General features: G+C 48.8%; 1 protein-coding gene across 1 annotated transcript in view; it reads left to right on the top strand.

Moving 5' to 3' along the window:
* The window catches only part of Dscaml1 (DS cell adhesion molecule like 1), a 325,176-nt gene that overhangs the window by 304,074 nt on the left and 1,934 nt on the right, over positions 1–19,168 (top strand). The window contains exons 20-31 of the mRNA XM_028783764.1: positions 1,238–1,377; positions 8,715–8,868; positions 10,373–10,490; positions 10,826–10,989; positions 11,240–11,338; positions 11,902–12,090; positions 12,747–13,034; positions 14,572–14,727; positions 16,942–16,972; positions 17,162–17,280; positions 17,539–17,691; positions 18,603–18,797. Coding sequence (XP_028639597.1) covers positions 1,238–1,377; positions 8,715–8,868; positions 10,373–10,490; positions 10,826–10,989; positions 11,240–11,338; positions 11,902–12,090; positions 12,747–13,034; positions 14,572–14,727; positions 16,942–16,972; positions 17,162–17,280; positions 17,539–17,691; positions 18,603–18,797 — 1,806 coding nt within the window. The remainder of the gene's footprint in view (positions 1–1,237; positions 1,378–8,714; positions 8,869–10,372; positions 10,491–10,825; positions 10,990–11,239; positions 11,339–11,901; positions 12,091–12,746; positions 13,035–14,571; positions 14,728–16,941; positions 16,973–17,161; positions 17,281–17,538; positions 17,692–18,602; positions 18,798–19,168) is intronic.

The following is a 19,168-nucleotide window of genomic DNA, read 5'->3' as shown; positions in this document are numbered from 1 at the left end:
AGATAGATAGATAGATAGATGAATGATAGCAGATAGATAGATAGATAGATAGATAGATAGATAGATAGATAGATAGATGATAAATATGTATGATAGACAGAAAAATAGGCAAATACACAATTGTGAATTTAACACATATTTTCCAATAACAGGGAGAAAGCGTGCAAAGAGACACAACCTCACTTATCCCAGAGTCATCCACACCCTTTTGCACCTCACAGCCACAGCAGTTCTGACAACAGGATACTGCAGCCCAGAAGGAGGATGAAGCCAAGAATGCCTCTCAGCCTCTGGGTTCTACCCCGTCATGGACGCTGCTCCTAAAGAGCATCAACTGATCCCAAATCACTGTGGCTCACACGCTGAGGGCTGGCCGAGAGAAGGCCAAAGCCGTGTCCCTCACCATCTGTTGAGATCCTCTGTGCAGTACCAATGTTCCGGGTGCTTTATTTTACTTAACATTAATTCTCACCATAACCCTTTAGTAAGATTCTCATCTCCACATGGGTGGAGTCACTGAGGCTGGGGGAGGTACGGTAAAAATCGAATAGGGTACATTTATTACCCCCAAAGGAATATTTTTTAAAAATGGCAGGGGTGGGAAGACAAGAGAACAACAGGACGGAGAGAGAAAGGTGGGAAGTGTGGCTGAGACAGAAAGCTGCCATTCTCCCAGGTAAAGCCCTGGGCCTCCAGTCCCGAGAGGCAGGGCCACCCCAAGTCTGTATGAGCCTCTGGGGTGGATTTCTGAGTTCACTTGCCAGATACGGTTCCCTGCAAACAGAAAAGACCTCACCAGCACACAAGACGATACTCTGGGCACACAGCAAAAAGCAGTTCCTGGTCCCAACCTAGAGGAACTCACAGGCCTAACAGGACAAGTGAGGAGTATCCGTGGGGTGGAGTGCTCCCCGTGGGCCTGTCAGTAGTCAGGGCGCTGGGTGCAAGGATTAAGGTCAGAGGAAGCAGATGCATTCTTCCTGTGTTCATTCCTCTCTGGCTTATATATGTCTGGCCTGGTCAAACACTTGTGAAGCTGTCCCCTTTGCCAGCCTCCACCTCAGAGCCTGTCACATCCCCTTGGGATCGCCTTGCCCTCCTGCTGGGCCCTCCTTCTCTAGCTCAAAGCTCTGTCCACCCCAAGGAGCTCCCCAAGACTCACTCACTCTCCCTTCCACCACTGTTTGCCACACATGAGCTGTCTTCTCTAGACTGACCAGATCTTCTCTCTACTCAGTTCCAGGCCCCCCTGCTGGCATCAAAGCTGTCCCTTCATCAGCTAGCAGCGTGGTCGTGTCCTGGCTGCCCCCAACCAAGCCCAATGGGGTGATCCGAAAATACACCATCTTCTGTTCTAGCCCTGGGTCTGGCCAGCCGGTAAGTGGTGAGGGGGGACAGAGGAGGGGATCTTTTAGGGACAACACATCAGTCAAAGTGTGGGACTTTATGCTTTTCTGTGAGTCATAGTTCAGAATGGGTTCTGGACAAGATGGCTCACTGTTAAACTCAAGGACCTGAGTCTAAGCCTTGGCACCCACATGCTAGAAGATAAACTGCATATACAAGTTGCTTTTTGACACTACGCACACACACACACACACACACACACACACACACACACACACACCATGATATGTATGTACCTCTCCCAAATAAGTAAATAAATTTAATAAAAAATACTTTTTAAGTATGGGTACTGGTTACACCCAAGTGGATGAAACCTTGGGTGCCATCCATCCTGGGCCAGGCATCTGCTACAGAGACTGCAAGCTTGTTACAGTTTTGGAGCCCCTCTAGAATCATGTGAGTCAAAGTCAAGCAGACGGAGAAAAAGGAAAGCCACTCAGCTCTGCTCTTCCAGCTTGCTGACCCCAGGCAGTCCCAGGGACTGGCTGGCCCATGGACTCTGGGAGTGTGTGGCCTTTCATGAGGATTCTCCAGATTTGGAGGCAATGCTGGACCTCTACCACAGATGACTGCCACAGTGCGGAGCTAGGCGAGGAGGATGGGTGGGAACAAACTAGGAGTAAGGGCATCTCTGACAAGATCCTGGGCTTCAATGGGGGCAAGAGTCTTCAGTATCTTCCCTGATTCTGGGTGCCCGAGGCAGAGGTACAAGCACCAAAGTCAGACTTCTACTGGGCGTTCAGAGTCCCCAGAGAGAAGAAAGAGAGGATGAGGTGGGCAAAACATTGCATATGCCTACACCCCATAATATGCTTCCTTCCCTCCTCTTCTGATACCCAGCTAAGTGACTTCTCTGCAGCACATCTATTCCTTAGACAGGAGCAGGTGGAAACTCCTGCCCTTGGCCACTTCAGCGGTTGGGAACAACCTATGAGAATATCTCCGGGGCAGGGACATCAAGGCTTAGGATTGGGGGAGTGGCAGAAGGAAGAGTTGCCCTCGATTGGGCTAAGAATGCTGCCTGTAGCTGCCAAGCCACTCTCACCCCTCCCTCGTGGGGGCTTTGTGAACCACCCTTCTGGAGTGAACACCACAACTCCTCGCAATGGAGGCCAGGAGTCTCTTCCCAGAGAGAAAGCCCACTGATTCATAAGCATCTTCAACTGTCCTCGTGGGCACTGCCACATGCAACATAATGTTGGCAGCATGCCCATATGGTGGCTCTCAGACAGAGTACAGGACATTAGAGCACCCCTAAAAACCCTCCGATGCTTCTCCATTACCTTGTCTCCCTCCTCCCTCCCAAGTCCACAGCTTGGATGAATGCTGCTTCCCTCAGCCTTTAGTGTGGGTGGAGCCCTGCTATATATCTGGCTCCTGTCACTCAACCCTGCTTTGTGTCAGTGACGTTCATCAGTGGTATGGGACACAGGTAGAGCTGGTTCTTGCTCTTCGTTCGGTTTGGCTTCAGAGTATATCTGTGCTTGTATTCCTGTGTTTCTACATGGTGCTGTTGACTGACATCCTGGGTGGAGGCTTGGGGTGCGGTCTTCTCTTGGAGATCATCACACTTTTTGCAGAGTGGGTATCTGGGAGAGGACTTGTTGGGACACAGGGTCTGCAGATGATACCTGAGAACACTATGCTTCTGCTGGTGTTAACGCCAGGTGTGCACACTCGGGCGCTGAGTCTAGCTGCTCTGCATTAGTGTAGACCCTTGGGGTTGACTCATTAATGTTTTCAACATGTCTTCTGTCCCCCCTTCTCCCTTCCCCTTTTCTCTCAGTTCTCATACCACCAAACTGCCCACCATCCTTTTCTTACCATGCCTTTGCCTTTGTTGAGTCCTACTGGGACCTATTTCTCTATCACCCAACTGCCTGTGGACATTAACTGTTGGCACAGCTGACTACGTTGGTCTCAGAGGCTCCAAAGATCATGGGAGTGGGGTCTTTTCATCTCTGGATTCCAAGCCGTGGAGAACTTATCAAGAATATCTGAGTCACTGGTGCATGTCTGATGGTGGACTATCTAACAGCCTGGCCACTATTATAAAGCCCTAGACACGTGTCATGTTCCTTTTCATAGCGGATGGGAGACACTCTAGCTTGGCCTTTACAGTCCGCTTCTGATAATGAAGTCTTCCTAAGGGGCCAGTTCGTGGCGGCCTCCTGATGAACTCAGGCTTTGTGAGTCTCCAGTGATTGGTTGGGATCCTGTCCCAGGTGTCAGCAGTTTCTGATCTCCATCCCCTATTCTACTGCTAAGGACACTGGGACTACATCAGCTGGCTTTCTGTTACTATGAAAAATATCTGAGGTAGTCACTTCTAAAGAGGAGAGGTCTGCTCTGACTCGTGGCTTTACAGGTTTCAGTCATGAGCAGTTGGCCCCATGGCCTGTCTCTACACTGGTGATGAGACAGCTCATCATGACAGGGAGTAAGATGTGGTAAGAAAGATGCTTGCAGCTAGGAGGTAAACAAAACACTCATTGCAGCCTAAACAGCAAGCCCTGTCTCAAGGACAAGGGAGAGAGAAGAAGGACATGCTCCCAATGACTTAACTCCCTCCAACTGGGTCATACCTCTTAAAAGTTCCACGGGCTTCCAATAATAGTACTACAGGCTAGACACCAAGCCCTTAAAACGTGGGACAATCAAAAACCCAAATGTAGCAGAGATCCTATTCCAGTCTCTTTGTGTCCTGAGCATATAAGAGCCCCTCTCTTTCAGGGGAGACTTCCATGGGAGTGTACCACACAAAGGCTAAACAGTGATGAAAACTTCAGTTCAACTCCATGGGGAGACTGGGGACGGAGGGGAGGGAGATACGCTGAATTCCCTGAGGTCTGCGGGGAGAGCTACCGTGGGAAATATGAGGAATTCTGGTCAGGCCTTAGGGATGATAGCGTACTCACATGCAAGAAACATGTTAAAGCATGGTGTAAATGCAGGCTTAGAAGCAGCTGGCTGAAACGGGGTGCACTTATACGCGTTGGTGGGAGCGTCTGAACATGCGCACACGGATGCAAGGCTCACGATGAACGACTGGGAGCAGCCAAAGCTGCATCCGACAGGATGAAACTCTACCAAATGCCTCATTCAGTACAGAGGCCCTGTTTCTTTTTGCAACAATAATAGCTTGGGCCAACGAGATGGCTCTGTGGGTAAAGGTGATTGCCACCAAGTCTGAAAAGCTGAGTTCAAGCCCCCAGAAACCACATAGTGGGGAGAATCAACTTCTACAAGTTGTCCCCCAGTCTCTACATGTGCACACATGCATTCACACACTAAATGGATAAATATGTGAAATAAACAAGTCAATAACAGGACTGACACACACACACACATAGACACACACACACACGTTCATGCACGGATCCATACATAAATGAGTGCTATAAGAAACTCCTTCAAGTGAAGAAAAAGACAAAAGGCAAAGTTATGTTACTGTGTTCTCTCCCTAATAAACAGCCCTCCAGAGTTGTTTTGGGGGGTAGGGTAAGATGGGGCCTTCTGTAGCCTAGGCCGACCTCAAATCCCCTTTGTAGCTCAAGAAGGCTTTGGACCTCTGACCTCCCTGCCTCCTCCTCCTAAGTGCTGAAACCTCAGGGATGTACCACAACACGAGGCCTGACCTTCTACATTGATCTGCACAGAGACAATGGGATTGTAGCGGGTTTTTTTTTTTACATAATATTAAAACAAAAGTTTACATGTTATATCTTTTTCATATACAAGCTTCAACTTATGAAAGTTATTTTCTATATTCGCTTGTGATTGTCATGGGATTTTGTTGTTGTCGTCGTCACTGAGGGTTTTTGTTGTTTTTGTTTTATTTTTTTTGTTGTTGTTTTTGAAACAAGATTTCACATATTCCAGGCTCTAAGGATGATCTTAAACTTTTAATGCCACCACGCTTTTAATCCCAGCACTCGGGAGGCAGAGGCAGGCGGATCTCTAAATTCGAGGTCAGCCTGGTCTACAAAGCAAGTTCCAGTACAGCCAGGGGGCTACACATAGAAACTATGCCTTGAAAAAAATTAATAATAGGTTTTGATCCCTCTGCCTTCCAAGTTCTGAGATGACAAACATGTCTCACACACACACACACCCACATGTATACACACACGCATGCACACACACGCCACACACATACACCACACACACACACACTCACACACATATACCACACACACAAACCACACACACATACACCGAACACATGTATACACACACGTATACACACACACCACACACACACATACACCATACATACACACACACACACACACTCATACACATACACCACACACACACAGTGCTAGGAATTAAACCCAAGGCTTTGTGCACACACTAACTAGTCAAGCAGTCTACCGACTAAGCTAAGCTACGTCTCCAGCCTACCAGGTGTTCAAAACACAGTTTTGAGTGGCACAACCTATTCTACAAGGCCTCTCTCCTGCCTATAAGTATCACTTCATATTCATCCTTGTAAATAATACTCCTGTGAACTTTCTTTACAAAGCTTCACGGACATATGTCGGTATTTCTGGGTTACAGAGGCCCTGCATGCATGCTTTCAAGTCACTCTCCAACAGCACAAAGGCATATGTGTGTGCCACAGAGCACCCAGGTTTCTGAATATACACTGATTTCGGAATTGCGTTTCTATTTTGCCACTTGGGTTTTATTTTAATAGTTGTCTTACTTTAAGTTTTCCTTCTTAGATTACTTATTGGGTTGTTCGTTTGCAAATGCTTATTGGTTCTTTTCTTTGAGTCACTTTCCGTTCTTATCTTGTGTTCATCTTGTTATTTGGGTTGCTTGCAATTTGCTTATTGATTTGTCAATGTTCTTTCCATATTAAGGATAACAACCATGGTCTATTGTATAAATTGCAAGTAGCTGCAAATTCATGCCTTTCACTTTGTGTTGAGGTATGATAATTTTTTAGAAAACTTAAATCTATCAATCATTTTTTAATTTTTGCCTCTATGATTAGAAAGACATATAATTATTGCCTATTGAGGGATGGGTTTTTTTTTCATTCTTTGCTTTTTTTCTATAGCTTTGTATTCACCAAGTCTTATTTAGGAGAAATGACAATATTGTTTTAAAAGAATTTCAAGGGATGTATGGGGAGTCCAGATTAAAAGGAAGAGACTAGAATCTTGGTAAAATGCCACTATCTCTCTGAATGTGGTAGTTTGGTACCTACAGTCCTAGAATCTTGGCAAAATGCTGCTATATCTCTGGATATGGAGAATCAATACCTGCAGTCCTAGCTCAGGGGAGACTGAGGCAGGAAGCTCACTATCAGTTTGAAATGCTGAAGGCAAGCAGATCCCTGGGCTCCAGGACAAGCCAGCCTAGGCTAATGGTGAAGCACAGGACCCAGTGGGAAACACTGTCTCGAAAAGAAAACAAAACAATGTGAACAGCTTCTGAGGAAAAAAAATACTGATATATTGGCCTCTGACCCCCACACACACTCACATACTCCCACACAAACATGTGCATACACACAGCTATACAGACATGTACACATACATACTCAAATATGCACACACACACACACACACACACACACAAAAGATCTTCAAGGAAAAGACATACTTTCCTGCCCTGGGCAAACACAAATGTATTCTCAAGTCCACATTGACATACAAGCACAAGCATTTAAGCATCTATCCACACATACATGTATATGCACGCACAAGCATAGATGTACGTACACACACACACACACCCCTCTATACCCACAGGAAATGAGCACAGAACTGCATTCCAATTTTCAAATAATTGTGCACTCCTTGCCTCAGGGTGACTCAGAGTCACAGCCCAGAAGAGGCAAGGTTGTATTGTTCCTAATTTGCCAAAGAACTAAGCTCCCCTACCTGGGGAAGGAAGGAGAGGTGGGAGGCGGAGCTCAGGTCACATGGGTTACGTGCCTGGTAATGACAGCAAGCCTTGAAGCCACTGCACCTTCCTACAGTCATGCACTGGCGTGAACTCACCCGTCCCCAGATGCCCTAGCTTAAGAGGGCTTAGAGTGGCTCTGCACCTGTCCTCAACAGGAATTGTACACAGCATCACTCCCCCCACGCTGCACCAGGAAGGCAGGAGAGACGGTGCCAGGATACCTATGCACATTATAAGGGTGTATGAACCTTCTCCCAACATTTCCCTACAGACAACCTCAGGCCAAGAAAAGGATGTTTCTTTTTTTCCTGTTACAAGTCCTTGGGTCCTTTGGCTCTCCCATTGGCTGTGGAGAATGTCCCTCGGTGACATCCGTCTCTCAGCACATGTGTGCATCTACACAGCCATGTGCAAGAGAGCCTGCGTGCACGATCTCACGACTGCAGAGATAACTAATTACCAGTTCCCTCTGGCCTCAGGGCCCCCATCTGTTCCAGGAACTGTTCCCCCTCCTTGGACTTGTGCCCTGATCTCAGGGGGGCTCTAGCGCTCTCCTCTCCCCCATTCCCTGAGGCTGGCCAAAAAAATAAAATAAAATGAAAGTCAGCCCCATCCGGCCGATGCCAGGGAAGAGGCTGACAGGAGGTCTACAAACTAGCGCTTATCAAAAGCGCCTTCTCAAATTCATTTCAATATCTGAGCCTCTGGTTTCCAAGGCAACATAATCTTTTCATCAAAGCAACTGGTAAAAACCACTGGGATCTGATATTGTTTTGTTGGCAACTTGTCAAAACTGTCATTTGGTTAAAAAAAATGTTATAGATTTATGTAACCTACAAATATATACAGTGATCCATACCACTAATAATCACTAATAAAGCACTGCCCAGTAAAACTCTCCCTGATGCCTCTCTACCCCTTCCTGAGAAGGAAAGAGTGTAATTAGGTGGCAGGGCGGGGAGGTGACTAAGCAGGGGACAGGCTGGAGGGCTGGCTACAGCCCTAACAAGGCAAAGGCAGTCATTTGGCTTCTCCACAGAACCTTTCTCTTCGCTTGTGGTCTTCCTGAGACCCCGAGTCCCTCCTTCTCCTTTCTCTGACTGCTTCTCATCATTTACTCAAAATACCCCTAGTGTTGGCCTGTAGCCGCAGCCACTAGAGCCTATATAACCGAGAGGGGTACTAAGGGTGGCCTACAAATACTGCAGGACTGGCTCCATCAGCTCCTGGGGCGAGCCCAGCGCGGGGCTGTCCACTGTTCTCAGGCTGGGAAAGAGCGTGCTGGACAGATCCTGCCTCCAGCCGGAAGAACCAAGGACAATGGCAGGCAAGGGGCCAAGGCACAGCTCCTGTCTCACAGTGTGACTTTGTCTCTGCCACAGGCTCCCAGTGAGTATGAGACCAGTCCTGAACAGCTCTTCTACAGGATCGCCCACCTGAACCGGGGACAGCAGTACTTGCTATGGGTGGCTGCGGTCACCTCTGCAGGCAGGGGGAACAGCAGCGAGAAGGTCACCATTGAGCCTGCTGGCAAGGGTGAGAAGCCTGTGCCTGGGGTCTGACAGAAGCTTCCAGAAGCTCATTTGCAGAATTCTGGCTCTTCCAAAATAGGCGCTGTGTCCCCTCCCTGATACCTAAGACTTTAACTGTGAGGAGTTGGCCACTAGTCTCCTTTCTCCATCTACTGAAGAATAAGCCTCTGCTGCCCCCTGACTCTGGAAAAGTCACACAGCAGGCTACAATCAGGTCCACTCTTAAAGCCTCACTGGTTAAGCTGTTAACTCTCCTCTGACTTGAGAGTCCCCTCCAGCTCCCATCCTCAGCAGAGCCTTGGTCTTAGCACTCAGCTCCTGAAAGAGGGGCATCTCAGGATATGGGGTACATTGATCCTTCCACGGGGCCTTTAGGACTCCAGAGAGAGTACCATGCTGCAACCAGAAAGGGCAGGCAGAAGACTGTCTCTGGTAATGATCCTTTATTCACCACAGACTCGGGAACAAGACCTTCTCAGGTCAAGGATTCCTGATCTGGGCATGAGGTATTCTGCCCATAGGTGTTCCAAATCTTTTAAGACAATGATAGCTCTGAGGCCCTACCCAAAACACAGGATCACTCACACAATAGAACAATGGCTTCTTGTCTGTCTTGGCCAAGGGGCAGAGGAACTGGCCACTGTGAGTTTCAAGTCTTCTGGTGTCTCTGGCCTCTAGGCCCTTCCTCTTGCCCCTTTTCCTCTCCCAGCCAATCCCAAGCTCACCTGACTCTCCCAGGCCAAGCTTGTCTTGGAAGGAAAGAAGCCTTCCTGTTGGCCTCCAGGGACAGAGCCACTGAGCATCCACCTGAGGGTCCTTGGTAAGCTAGAGGCTCACACTTGCAGTCTTCCATCCAGCTGCATGGCCTGGCCATCCCGGACAGTTGAGATGTGCCGTGTTGAGCCTTGTGGCTCTGAGTCAGACCTCCTTTCTCCACATCCTCACCTCCTTTCCTCCTTCTTAGGCTACCGCCTACCCTTTCTCCAGATCTCACCTCCTTCCAAAGCAAAGGAGCCTAGAGCCTGCCACCTTCCCAGGACAAGGTCCTAGGTCCTGAATTCGTGGCAGATAGCCTGTCCCCTGCCCCTGTGGGTATCAAATACAACCCATTCCTACACAAATGCAGCTATCCCGTGAGGTAGAGCACTTGGACAACTGCACTTCTGCCACACTTACACAAACTCACACAAGTTCATACTTAAACACGTGTACACACAGCCTCTCCTACCCAACTTGCCCTTCTCCTTGTGTGCCTTGCCCCTGCTAGAACACCATCACCACCTAGACGGCCCGGAATTCTCGTCACCCACCATCTTCTTCAGAACCAGCAGACCTCAGGTCCCACCGGGCCTTGTCCCCATTCTGTCACAGGATCACCTCCACCAAAGCAGCCAGTTTATCCAAAAGTCTCCCCTGACTTGCACTATCAATGCGGGAGCCCTGTGAACGGGGCTGGGGGAACGTGAAGGGTGAAGAGCAGGGTGGCCCTCATGTTCTCTTCTCTATAGCCCCAGCAAAGATCATCTCATTCGGAGGCACTGTAACAACACCCTGGATGAAAGATGTCCGGCTGCCTTGCAATTCAGTGGGGGATCCCGCCCCAGCCGTGAAGTGGACCAAGGACAGGTACGCGGTCAGCCCTGGAGGAGTGGTGTGGCCCCAGAGAGACAGAGACCTGCTTGGCCATCACTCTGCCCCGTGGTGGTCCTGCATAGCATATGACACTGCTTGTAGCCGTTTCCAAACCACTGCTTCCCCTCCCTCAGCCATAACCTTCTTCCTGTGTGGGCGAAAAGACAGGAGTTCTCTGGAAATCCTTGGGAAGTCCAGAACAAAACCCCAAGAACCCAAAATGCCCTGCAAGCTTCCTCCTGCCTTTCTTCCATTTGCCCTCACACGTGGGAGGGTGGAACAGGACTAGGGAGGGTGTGTCCTAACCCATGCCACTCCTGGTCTGGCAGTGAAGACTCAGCAATCCCCGTGTCCTTGGATGGACACCGGCTCATCCACACAAACGGTACACTGCTGCTTCGTGCTGTGAAGGCGGAAGACTCCGGCTATTACACCTGCACGGCCACCAACACTGGTGGCTTTGACACCATCATCGTCAACCTTCTGGTACAAGGTGAGACTCCGCAAAGCAAGTGTTTTGAGTGCCTGACAGGGACAAGAATCCCAACCTGCTAAAGAGGCTGAATAACAGAGAAAGCCAACCCTGGTTGGTGGGGGAGGGGGGGGAGGGGAGACCTTGGTGGAACTGAGGTGAGAAAGGAAGAAGATGTGTAAGGGATGGGAAGGGATGTGGGAGAGCCAGCACTTTCCTGTTGGGACATTTCATACCTTTTCCACTGAGAGCTGGTGTCTTTCCTTCACAGTTCCCCCGGACCAGCCCCGCCTCACTGTCTCCAAAACCTCTGCCTCTTCCATCACCCTGACCTGGATTCCGGGGGACAACGGGGGAAGCTCCATCAGAGGTAAGGAGCGGAGGGAATTGTTCACCTGTTTCTAATCCTTGGTCCCATAGTCCCTGAGACTCTGGAGGGTGATTCAGACTGTGAGACATTCAGGAGAGTGCTTCCACCCCCTCCATTTCTGAGCAGAGCAGATCTAATGTGCTTTCCTCTCCGGACCTTGGTTTCGCAGTCTTTCAAAGCAGGCAAACATGACATCAGGGCCTCTCAAACTCATCAGGGCTCTCTGTGACTCAGCAAAGATTGTAAGAATGAAGCTCAGGCGGGGTTCATTCAGTAGTCTGAGGTGGGGGCTAAACGTCTACTTACTTCCAAAATGCTCTTCCCAAATGGGGACCCTGCTGGTCAGGGACTCCCTGCCCCTCCTAGGACAGCTAGTGTCTTAAATCTAGCTCTGTAAACCTAACGCTAGAGCAATGGAGAGACCCAGCACTACAACGCCAGGCCTCCAGCTTTGAATCTCATTTGCATATGTCCATCCCTACGACCTCCCGCTGGAGTCAAGGCTGGGTCTCTCCTGTCCCGCCCTTCTCTGCTTTGCCCACTCGAGCCAACCCCTCCTGCAGGCTTCGTGCTGCAATACTCGGTGGATAACAGCGAGGAGTGGAAGGATGTGTTCATCAGCTCCAGCGAACGCTCCTTCAAGCTAGACAGCCTCAAGTGTGGCACGTGGTACAAGGTGAAGCTGGCGGCCAAGAACAGTGTGGGCTCTGGGCGCATCAGCGAGATCATCGAGGCCAAGACCCATGGGCGGGGTGAGGCCGGGTCGGGGGTGGCAATAAAGAGCAGGGCCCAGGTGGGAGGTGGGTGGGGCGACAAACGCAACGTCAGTGGTTAGAGACACATGGCTCTCAGGGGGAAAGAGGAGTCAAGCGCTTACAGGGCCAGAGGAAGGAGACTCAGGTTTGTTTCTATCAGCTGAAGGCATCTCCAGATAAACTCATCACCAGGCAAAAGTGAGCTGGACTCTGGGGGTGGGGAGGTGGCAAGGTGGCATGGTCATCACCACAAAAACTTTAATCCTGGCGGGGATCAGAAAATTCAAGGTCATCTTTGGCTGCATAGGGAGTTAGAGGCCAGTCTGATCTAAGACCTTGACAAAAATTAATTAACTAATTAACTAAAAGGTCCTACTTCCTTACTAGGAGGGTCAGGGGGTTAGCGTCCTTCCTTCTCTCCCTCCTTCCTTCCTTCCTTCCTTCCTTCCTTCCTTCCTTCCTTCCTTCCTTCCACCTCTCACCCTTCACTGCTGGGACCCTGCTGTAGGGCCTTTCCTCCTCTTGCCCCTCCTAGGCACCCCTGCTATAATCCCAGCTGCCCAGGAAAAGCCTACCCAGATAGATGAAAGACCCCCTTCCTTCCTTCCTTCTAGAGCACCCTAACATCTCTCTTCCCCCTTCCGGTCCCCCAGAACCTTCCTTCAGCAAAGATCAACACCTCTTCACCCACATCAACTCCACACACGCTCGGCTTAACCTGCAGGGCTGGAACAATGGGGGCTGCCCCATCACAGCCATTGTCCTGGAGTACCGGCCCAAGGGGACCTGGGCCTGGCAGGGTGTCCGAGCCAACAGCTCCACAGAGGTGTTTCTGACAGAACTTCGAGAAGCGACGTGGTATGAGCTCCGCATGAGGGCTTGCAACAGTGCCGGCTGTGGCAACGAGACCGCCCAGTTTGCCACCCTGGACTACGATGGCAGTGAGTTGGAGAGGATGGGATGGGACAGCTCCCCCGTATCTAATGAGAAGAACAAATAGAAGCAGATGGCAATAAACCCAGGATAGAGATCCATTAATACAGAGGGCCATCCGATTGGTAGCAGGTAGGCAGATCTACTGGTGGCCCGTCTTGACGGGCAGGTGAAAGTCTTTGAACACGATGCAGTTCTTGCTGTGCGTTGCTTCAGGGAGATGAAGAGGGTGAGGTAAGCCGAGATGGAACTGAGGTCCTGCCCCCTGACTCCTCGGCTAGCCAAGTGTATTAATCAAGATAAACAGCCTGCTTTGCAGTAACAAATACTAAGAACCTGGTGGCTCCACACAGGGAAGATTCCTTTCTTGTGCGGATAAAGTCCTGAGAGAGCTGGTTGACAATCACCATTTAGCTACGTCATCTTGAACATGACCCTTACCCCAAAGATAAAAGGCTCATCAGTTACTAACTGCTTCGAAGGGGCTGATTTTTATCACTTCTTTGTGTGTATGTGCATGCATGTGTGTGAGTGTGTGTGTGTGCATGCGTGTGTGTGTGTGTGTGTGTGTGTGTGTGTGTGTGTGTGTGTGTGTGTGTGTGTGTGTTGGGGATCAAACCCAGGGCTTTGCTCTAGCTAAGAAAAAAAAAATTATCACTTGTTTTTTACCCTCTGTTGTTCTAACTAATCATGTGACCCTAATCTAACTGCAAGGAAGTCTGGGAAATATATCAAGAACATGTGTATTTGGTGAGCACCTAACTCGTGTCTACCCCATAGAGATGCTTCACCAGACACACACACACACACACACACACACATACATACACACACACACGCACACACACACACTCAGAGCGAGAGAGAGGGGATGCATTGGGTAAAAGAAAACTAAGCTCATAGGGTCCAATTGTCACAAGCTAAACTAAGTCCACCTACATACTTTGGAAACAGTCTCAGGAGATAGGCCTCAACAAGAAAGTCTTCATGTAGAAGATGATTCTTAAACACAACTTGGGAAACAGGCAAGGATCGGGGTTTAGCAGAGGTTTATATTGGTAGAGTCTATCTTTGCCTTCCTGCAGGCCCCAGAGACAGAAAATGCTGCTCGTGGTGGGAGTGAGGACAGGGTCTGGGCATGACAAAGGAGCTATTCTCCATCAGGGGAAGAGATTGCAGGATTCCCCACATGACTTCTCTCTGCTTTGTTCCTCTCATGCCCAACCAGATGTGAGAATGTAATTCCATCAATCCCCACTCCAGGATTAAACATAAAACCTGACCAGGCGGAAAAATAACCCTGAGAGAGATCAGGAAAATTCTAAAACAGAACCAGAAAGTCATTAATATAGCATAAAAGCTATGTAACTACTCATGGATGTCCTGATGGATCCAAAATTTAGGGGAGCAGAGGGGGGAAGGCTACAGCTCTGGACTAGGAGGTGGGGGGTTGGAGACCAAGGACAAAGAAATCATCAGCAGGCTCCCCACCCATGGGACTCTCCTAGCATCCCGATTCTCTTCTCTGCCCCACCCCCCACTTAGGCACCATCCCACCCATCAAGTCTGCTCAAGGAGAAGGTGATGATGTGAAGAAGCTGTTCACCATTGGCTGTCCGGTCATCCTGGCCACCCTTGGGGTGGCGCTGCTTTTTGTTGTACGAAAGAAGAGGAAGGAGAAACGGCTGAAGAGGCTCCGAGGTGAGAGACTTTTCTACCAGCTTTCAGGGAGAGAGGGTGGTGACTCCCAGCCACACTGGCCACCCTTCGGTGGACCGTAGAACCTCCTGGGCAAGAGACAGAACCTGTGTCCCCTGAAAGGAATACATGTCACTCAAACCGTCTTAAGTCTCCTTAGACTTACGGAGTCCCATAGTTTCTCCTCTGTGTCGCCAGGATTTTGTGCCTGCACCAACTAGGGCTGACATTTATACAGGTTCACACTGGTAAAGCCATGTTGATTATAACATATGCAAATAGTTCCACATTCATCGGCAAATGCATCTCTCTAGGGCCATGTTCAATTCCTGGCCAGGAAGTTTCCATGGTGTGTCAAATATGGGATAATTTGAATAGGTTCCCCTTTTCAACACTTAACACCATTGCCTGGTGTGAATGACTCTCATGTTCCTTGATAGTCAGTCCCAGCACCTACCGGTTACTTCATGTTTTCTCACTCAAATATTCGGAGTCTGGTGCAAAGTAGATATTGTTAAACGGTAGAGATGCAGAGATGAAGACGAGGCGCCATATACTTACAGAGTTCACTACTTAATGTGAGAGGCCAGGGGACAATAGTAACACAGAAGAGGGAATTACTAACCTCTCCACGGCCGGCTCGGGACCAGAGGGGATGAAAGAATGGATCATTCAGTCAATACCTGGACAAATGAGTGCTTGGATGGTTGGATGATGATTGAACATTTAAATGGATGATTGACTATGTGGTTGATAGAATAAATACAAGAATGGACAGATGGATGGTTTGGTGAAGGTTTGGATACATAAATGGTTGCGTGGTAAGTGGATGAGAGGAGGGGTATTTTGATGGATAACAGGTAACAGTTTGATGCATGATATAGCCATCCATGTATTTTGTTAAAAGAATAGTTGGATAGTGGAATGATTGTAAGAATGGTTGAATAGGTGGTTACATAGTGGTAAGGATAGCTGGATATATAAGTGGAAATATGGACGGTTGGATACTGAATGAATTGTTGCATAGATGAGTCAGTAGGTGAAGAGTTGTTTGGGTAGATGATTGAGAAGTTAGATGGGAGGCATGGGGACATAGATCAGTTGGAAGTGCTTGCCTAGCATGCCCGTAGCCTAGGGTTTGATCCTCAGCGCTGCATAAGCTAGGCACGACAGTATACACCAGTAAACCTAGAACTTGGGTAGTTAGTGTGGAAGAACCAGAAACTCAAGACTATCCCCTGCAATGACGGAAATTCAAGTTTGAGGCCAGCCTGGAATTTGTGAGACTGCATCAAAAAACTAGTTGGATGCGCTGATATTTGGATCAGTGGATGGGTAGATGGATAGATGGATGGATCTATGGATGGGTGGATATTTTGATGGATGGGTGAGTGGTTGGGTGGATATTTAAGTAGATGGGTGGTTGGATGCAGGCATAACACTATCTCCAGTCTGACAGGTCACTCTCAGCTTCTGGGCTCTAGTACTTTAGATACACTCTTCGCCTCCCATTCCAGTATCATCACCATGGAGTCTGAGTGAGATTCAAGGCTCCCTTGAGATATAGCATGGACTCTCAAGTCCATTAGTGAACTTTGGAGCACAGATACCCTAGAGCAGAGGTTCTCAACCTGTGGATCTCGACCCCTCTGGGGTCACATATCAGATACTCACATTACAATATATAACAAATATGTGTCAAAATTACATTTATAAAGTGGTAAGGAAATACTTTATAGTTGAAGATCACCACAGTACGAGGAACTATATATTAGAGGGTCGCAGCATTAGGAAGGTTGAGAACCACTGCTCCAGAGGAAAGACATAATGTCTCTTGGCTGGTGTGCGAGCTCAGTCATCCAGTGCTTCTCACTAACCACCTCGGTCTCATCTGATTCTCTCCCCTTTCCCTAAGGGAAGGCTCAGGATCCAGCATGCCATAGCCTCTTGTTAAATTACAGTTGGTTCATGAAGTAGAGTGCTGGGGCTACCCTCTCTTCTTTAGGATGAGCTCTCTGTTAGATGGAACAAAACAAACAACTAAGAAAAGGCAGCCAGACCTAAGGCAACAGCAAACTGGAAACCATGAAACCTTACCGTTGCTGTTTTGGGGGCTTTCCACTCTTTAGACAAATTGCCATTTTAGACAGTGTCCTCACTGGGGCTCTCCCTGCTCAAACTCCATTCTCACCCAGCCTCCTCTCTACTGTTTTGTAGATGCAAAGAGTTTGGCAGAAATGCTGATAAGGTAGGGGTCAATTAACTGCTTTCTCTTTGCTCTCCTGTTCCTACTCCCCTTCCTCCTTCTTCTCCCCTTGCTCCCCTATACTGGAGCCACCTAAAGGGGTATCGATCAATTCTCTCTTTGATCTGCAGAGCCCCTTACCCCAACCTTCTTTGGCTCCTGAGCCACCCACTTCCTTTCCTTCTTCCACAGCAAGAACAACAGAAGCTTTGACACTCCTGTGAAAGGGCCACCCCAGGGCCCACGGCTCCACATTGACATCCCGAGGGTCCAGCTGCTCATTGAGGACAAGGAGGGCATCAAGCAGCTGGGTGAGTGACCTGTTCTAGGTGTGCTTCCCCAGGCCACAGCTCATGGAGGACAACTGAAAGCCCCATGGCTGTGCCCAGGATCGAGCTATAGCACCCTTCCCCCCACTCAGCACCCCTGGAATTCACCACAGCTCTTCTCAAGGGCCAACCTTCCTTTTCTTCCAATGGAGAGAGCCTTGGCCTTTCTGAAACTCAGCACTGGATAAAGACATATAAAAATTTGAGGAGGACATCAGGTGATTATCTTTCTCTCTCTAGGAGATGACAAGGCCACCATCCCTGTAACCGATGCTGAGTTCAGCCAAGCTGTCAACCCACAGAGCTTCTGTACTGGTGTTTCTTTGCATCATCCAGCCCTCATCCAGAGCACGGGACCCCTCATCGACATGTCAGACATCCGACCAGGAACCAGTATGCATCAATGCCAAAGAGTTGGGGAGGGTTTTTTAATTCTCCATGGGGTAGAGTTAATTTAAATTTAAAAATAAAAGAAGGGAAGAAGTGAGGGTGAGTGGGTGGGCTTAGTCACTAAAGCACATCTGCAAAAGCCTGGGGACTTTGGTTTGAATCCCCATCTCCCATACAAAAACCCAGGAACAGATGTACACATCTGTAATATCAGCTCTGGGGATACAGATGGAGGCTCACTAGAGCTCACTACCCAGCCAGCCTAGCCAAATTGATGAGCTCCCGTTTTAGTGAGGGGCCTTACCTCAGAAGCCCAGGCAGCTGGAAGACAACAGACATCAACCTCTGGCTTCCACACACGAATACACACATGCACATACGTGAACACATCTGAAAACATACATTTTGAGACAGAAACGGAGAGAGAGCATACAATGGAAAGGGATAGGTTCTGGAGTCTGGAGACCTTGACCACGGACGTTCTAGTTATAAACGACCTTGGGTGTTGCTAACCCTATCTCTCTCTCAGGCTCTTAGTTACTTTAGAAATTTTGGTCAAGGGTTGGGTCTTCATGCTCTCCAAGGGCTTTCTGTGGCAAACAGTGACTTCAGGCATCAAGGACACAAGCGATGACAGTTATAAAAAGACAACAGAACAGAGCGTCCTATTCTTTCTCACGTGGAAGGACTCTTGGGGGAGTCAGGATGCCACCCACTGCTCCTACAGTTTTTCTGTCACTTTTCTGTGGAGCAAATCACATGGTCAGGAAAACTGCATAGCCAACCTTCCCAGGGGAGCCTGTTACCACTTCTGCCTCCGCCGTCGCTCCCCACTGTTTTTGTGCTAAGTGCCAGCTGTCTGTGCCTGAGTGACCACATTTGGAGGGTGCTATCTCTTGCCTCCCTCTGTGCAGATCCAGTGTCCAGGAAGAACGTGAAATCAGCCCACAGCACCCGGAACCGTTACTCAAGCCAGTGGACCTTGACCAAGTGCCAGGCTTCCACCCCTGCCCGGACCCTCACCTCCGACTGGCGCACTGTGGGCTCCCAGCACGGTGTCACTGTCACTGAAAGCGACAGCTACAGTGCCAGTCTATCCCAAGACACAGGTGTGTCTAGGGACCTGCCTGTACCCCCATCCACCCTGCCCCAGGTCCCCTCATTGATTGCCCGCCTCTAGTTTTTCCATTTCCTTTCTAACCAGTCTGTTATCCAACATCCCAGCCAGCCACTGACACTGTGTGGCTGGGGTTGGGGAGGGGACATTTGACTCTGCTTGGCCAAGGATTTTATTTTGATCTCCCGAAAAAAAAAATGATTAGAAAAAAAAATGGTGCACTAGACATTTGTTAAAGAAAGCTGTTATTCCAGGAGTTGGTTGCTTTTTTTTGAGGCTGAAAAATATATTCTGTTCTTCATTAGTCAAAAATCTCACTTTTTTTTTTTTTTTTTTTTTTTTTTTGTTTTTTGAGAAAGGGTT

Source organism: Grammomys surdaster, unplaced genomic scaffold (genome assembly GCF_004785775.1).
Source record: "Grammomys surdaster isolate TR1022 unplaced genomic scaffold, NIH_TR_1.0 1164, whole genome shotgun sequence".
Lineage (NCBI taxonomy): Eukaryota > Metazoa > Chordata > Mammalia > Rodentia > Muridae > Grammomys > Grammomys surdaster.
This window is presented reverse-complemented; position numbering and strand designations above follow the sequence as displayed.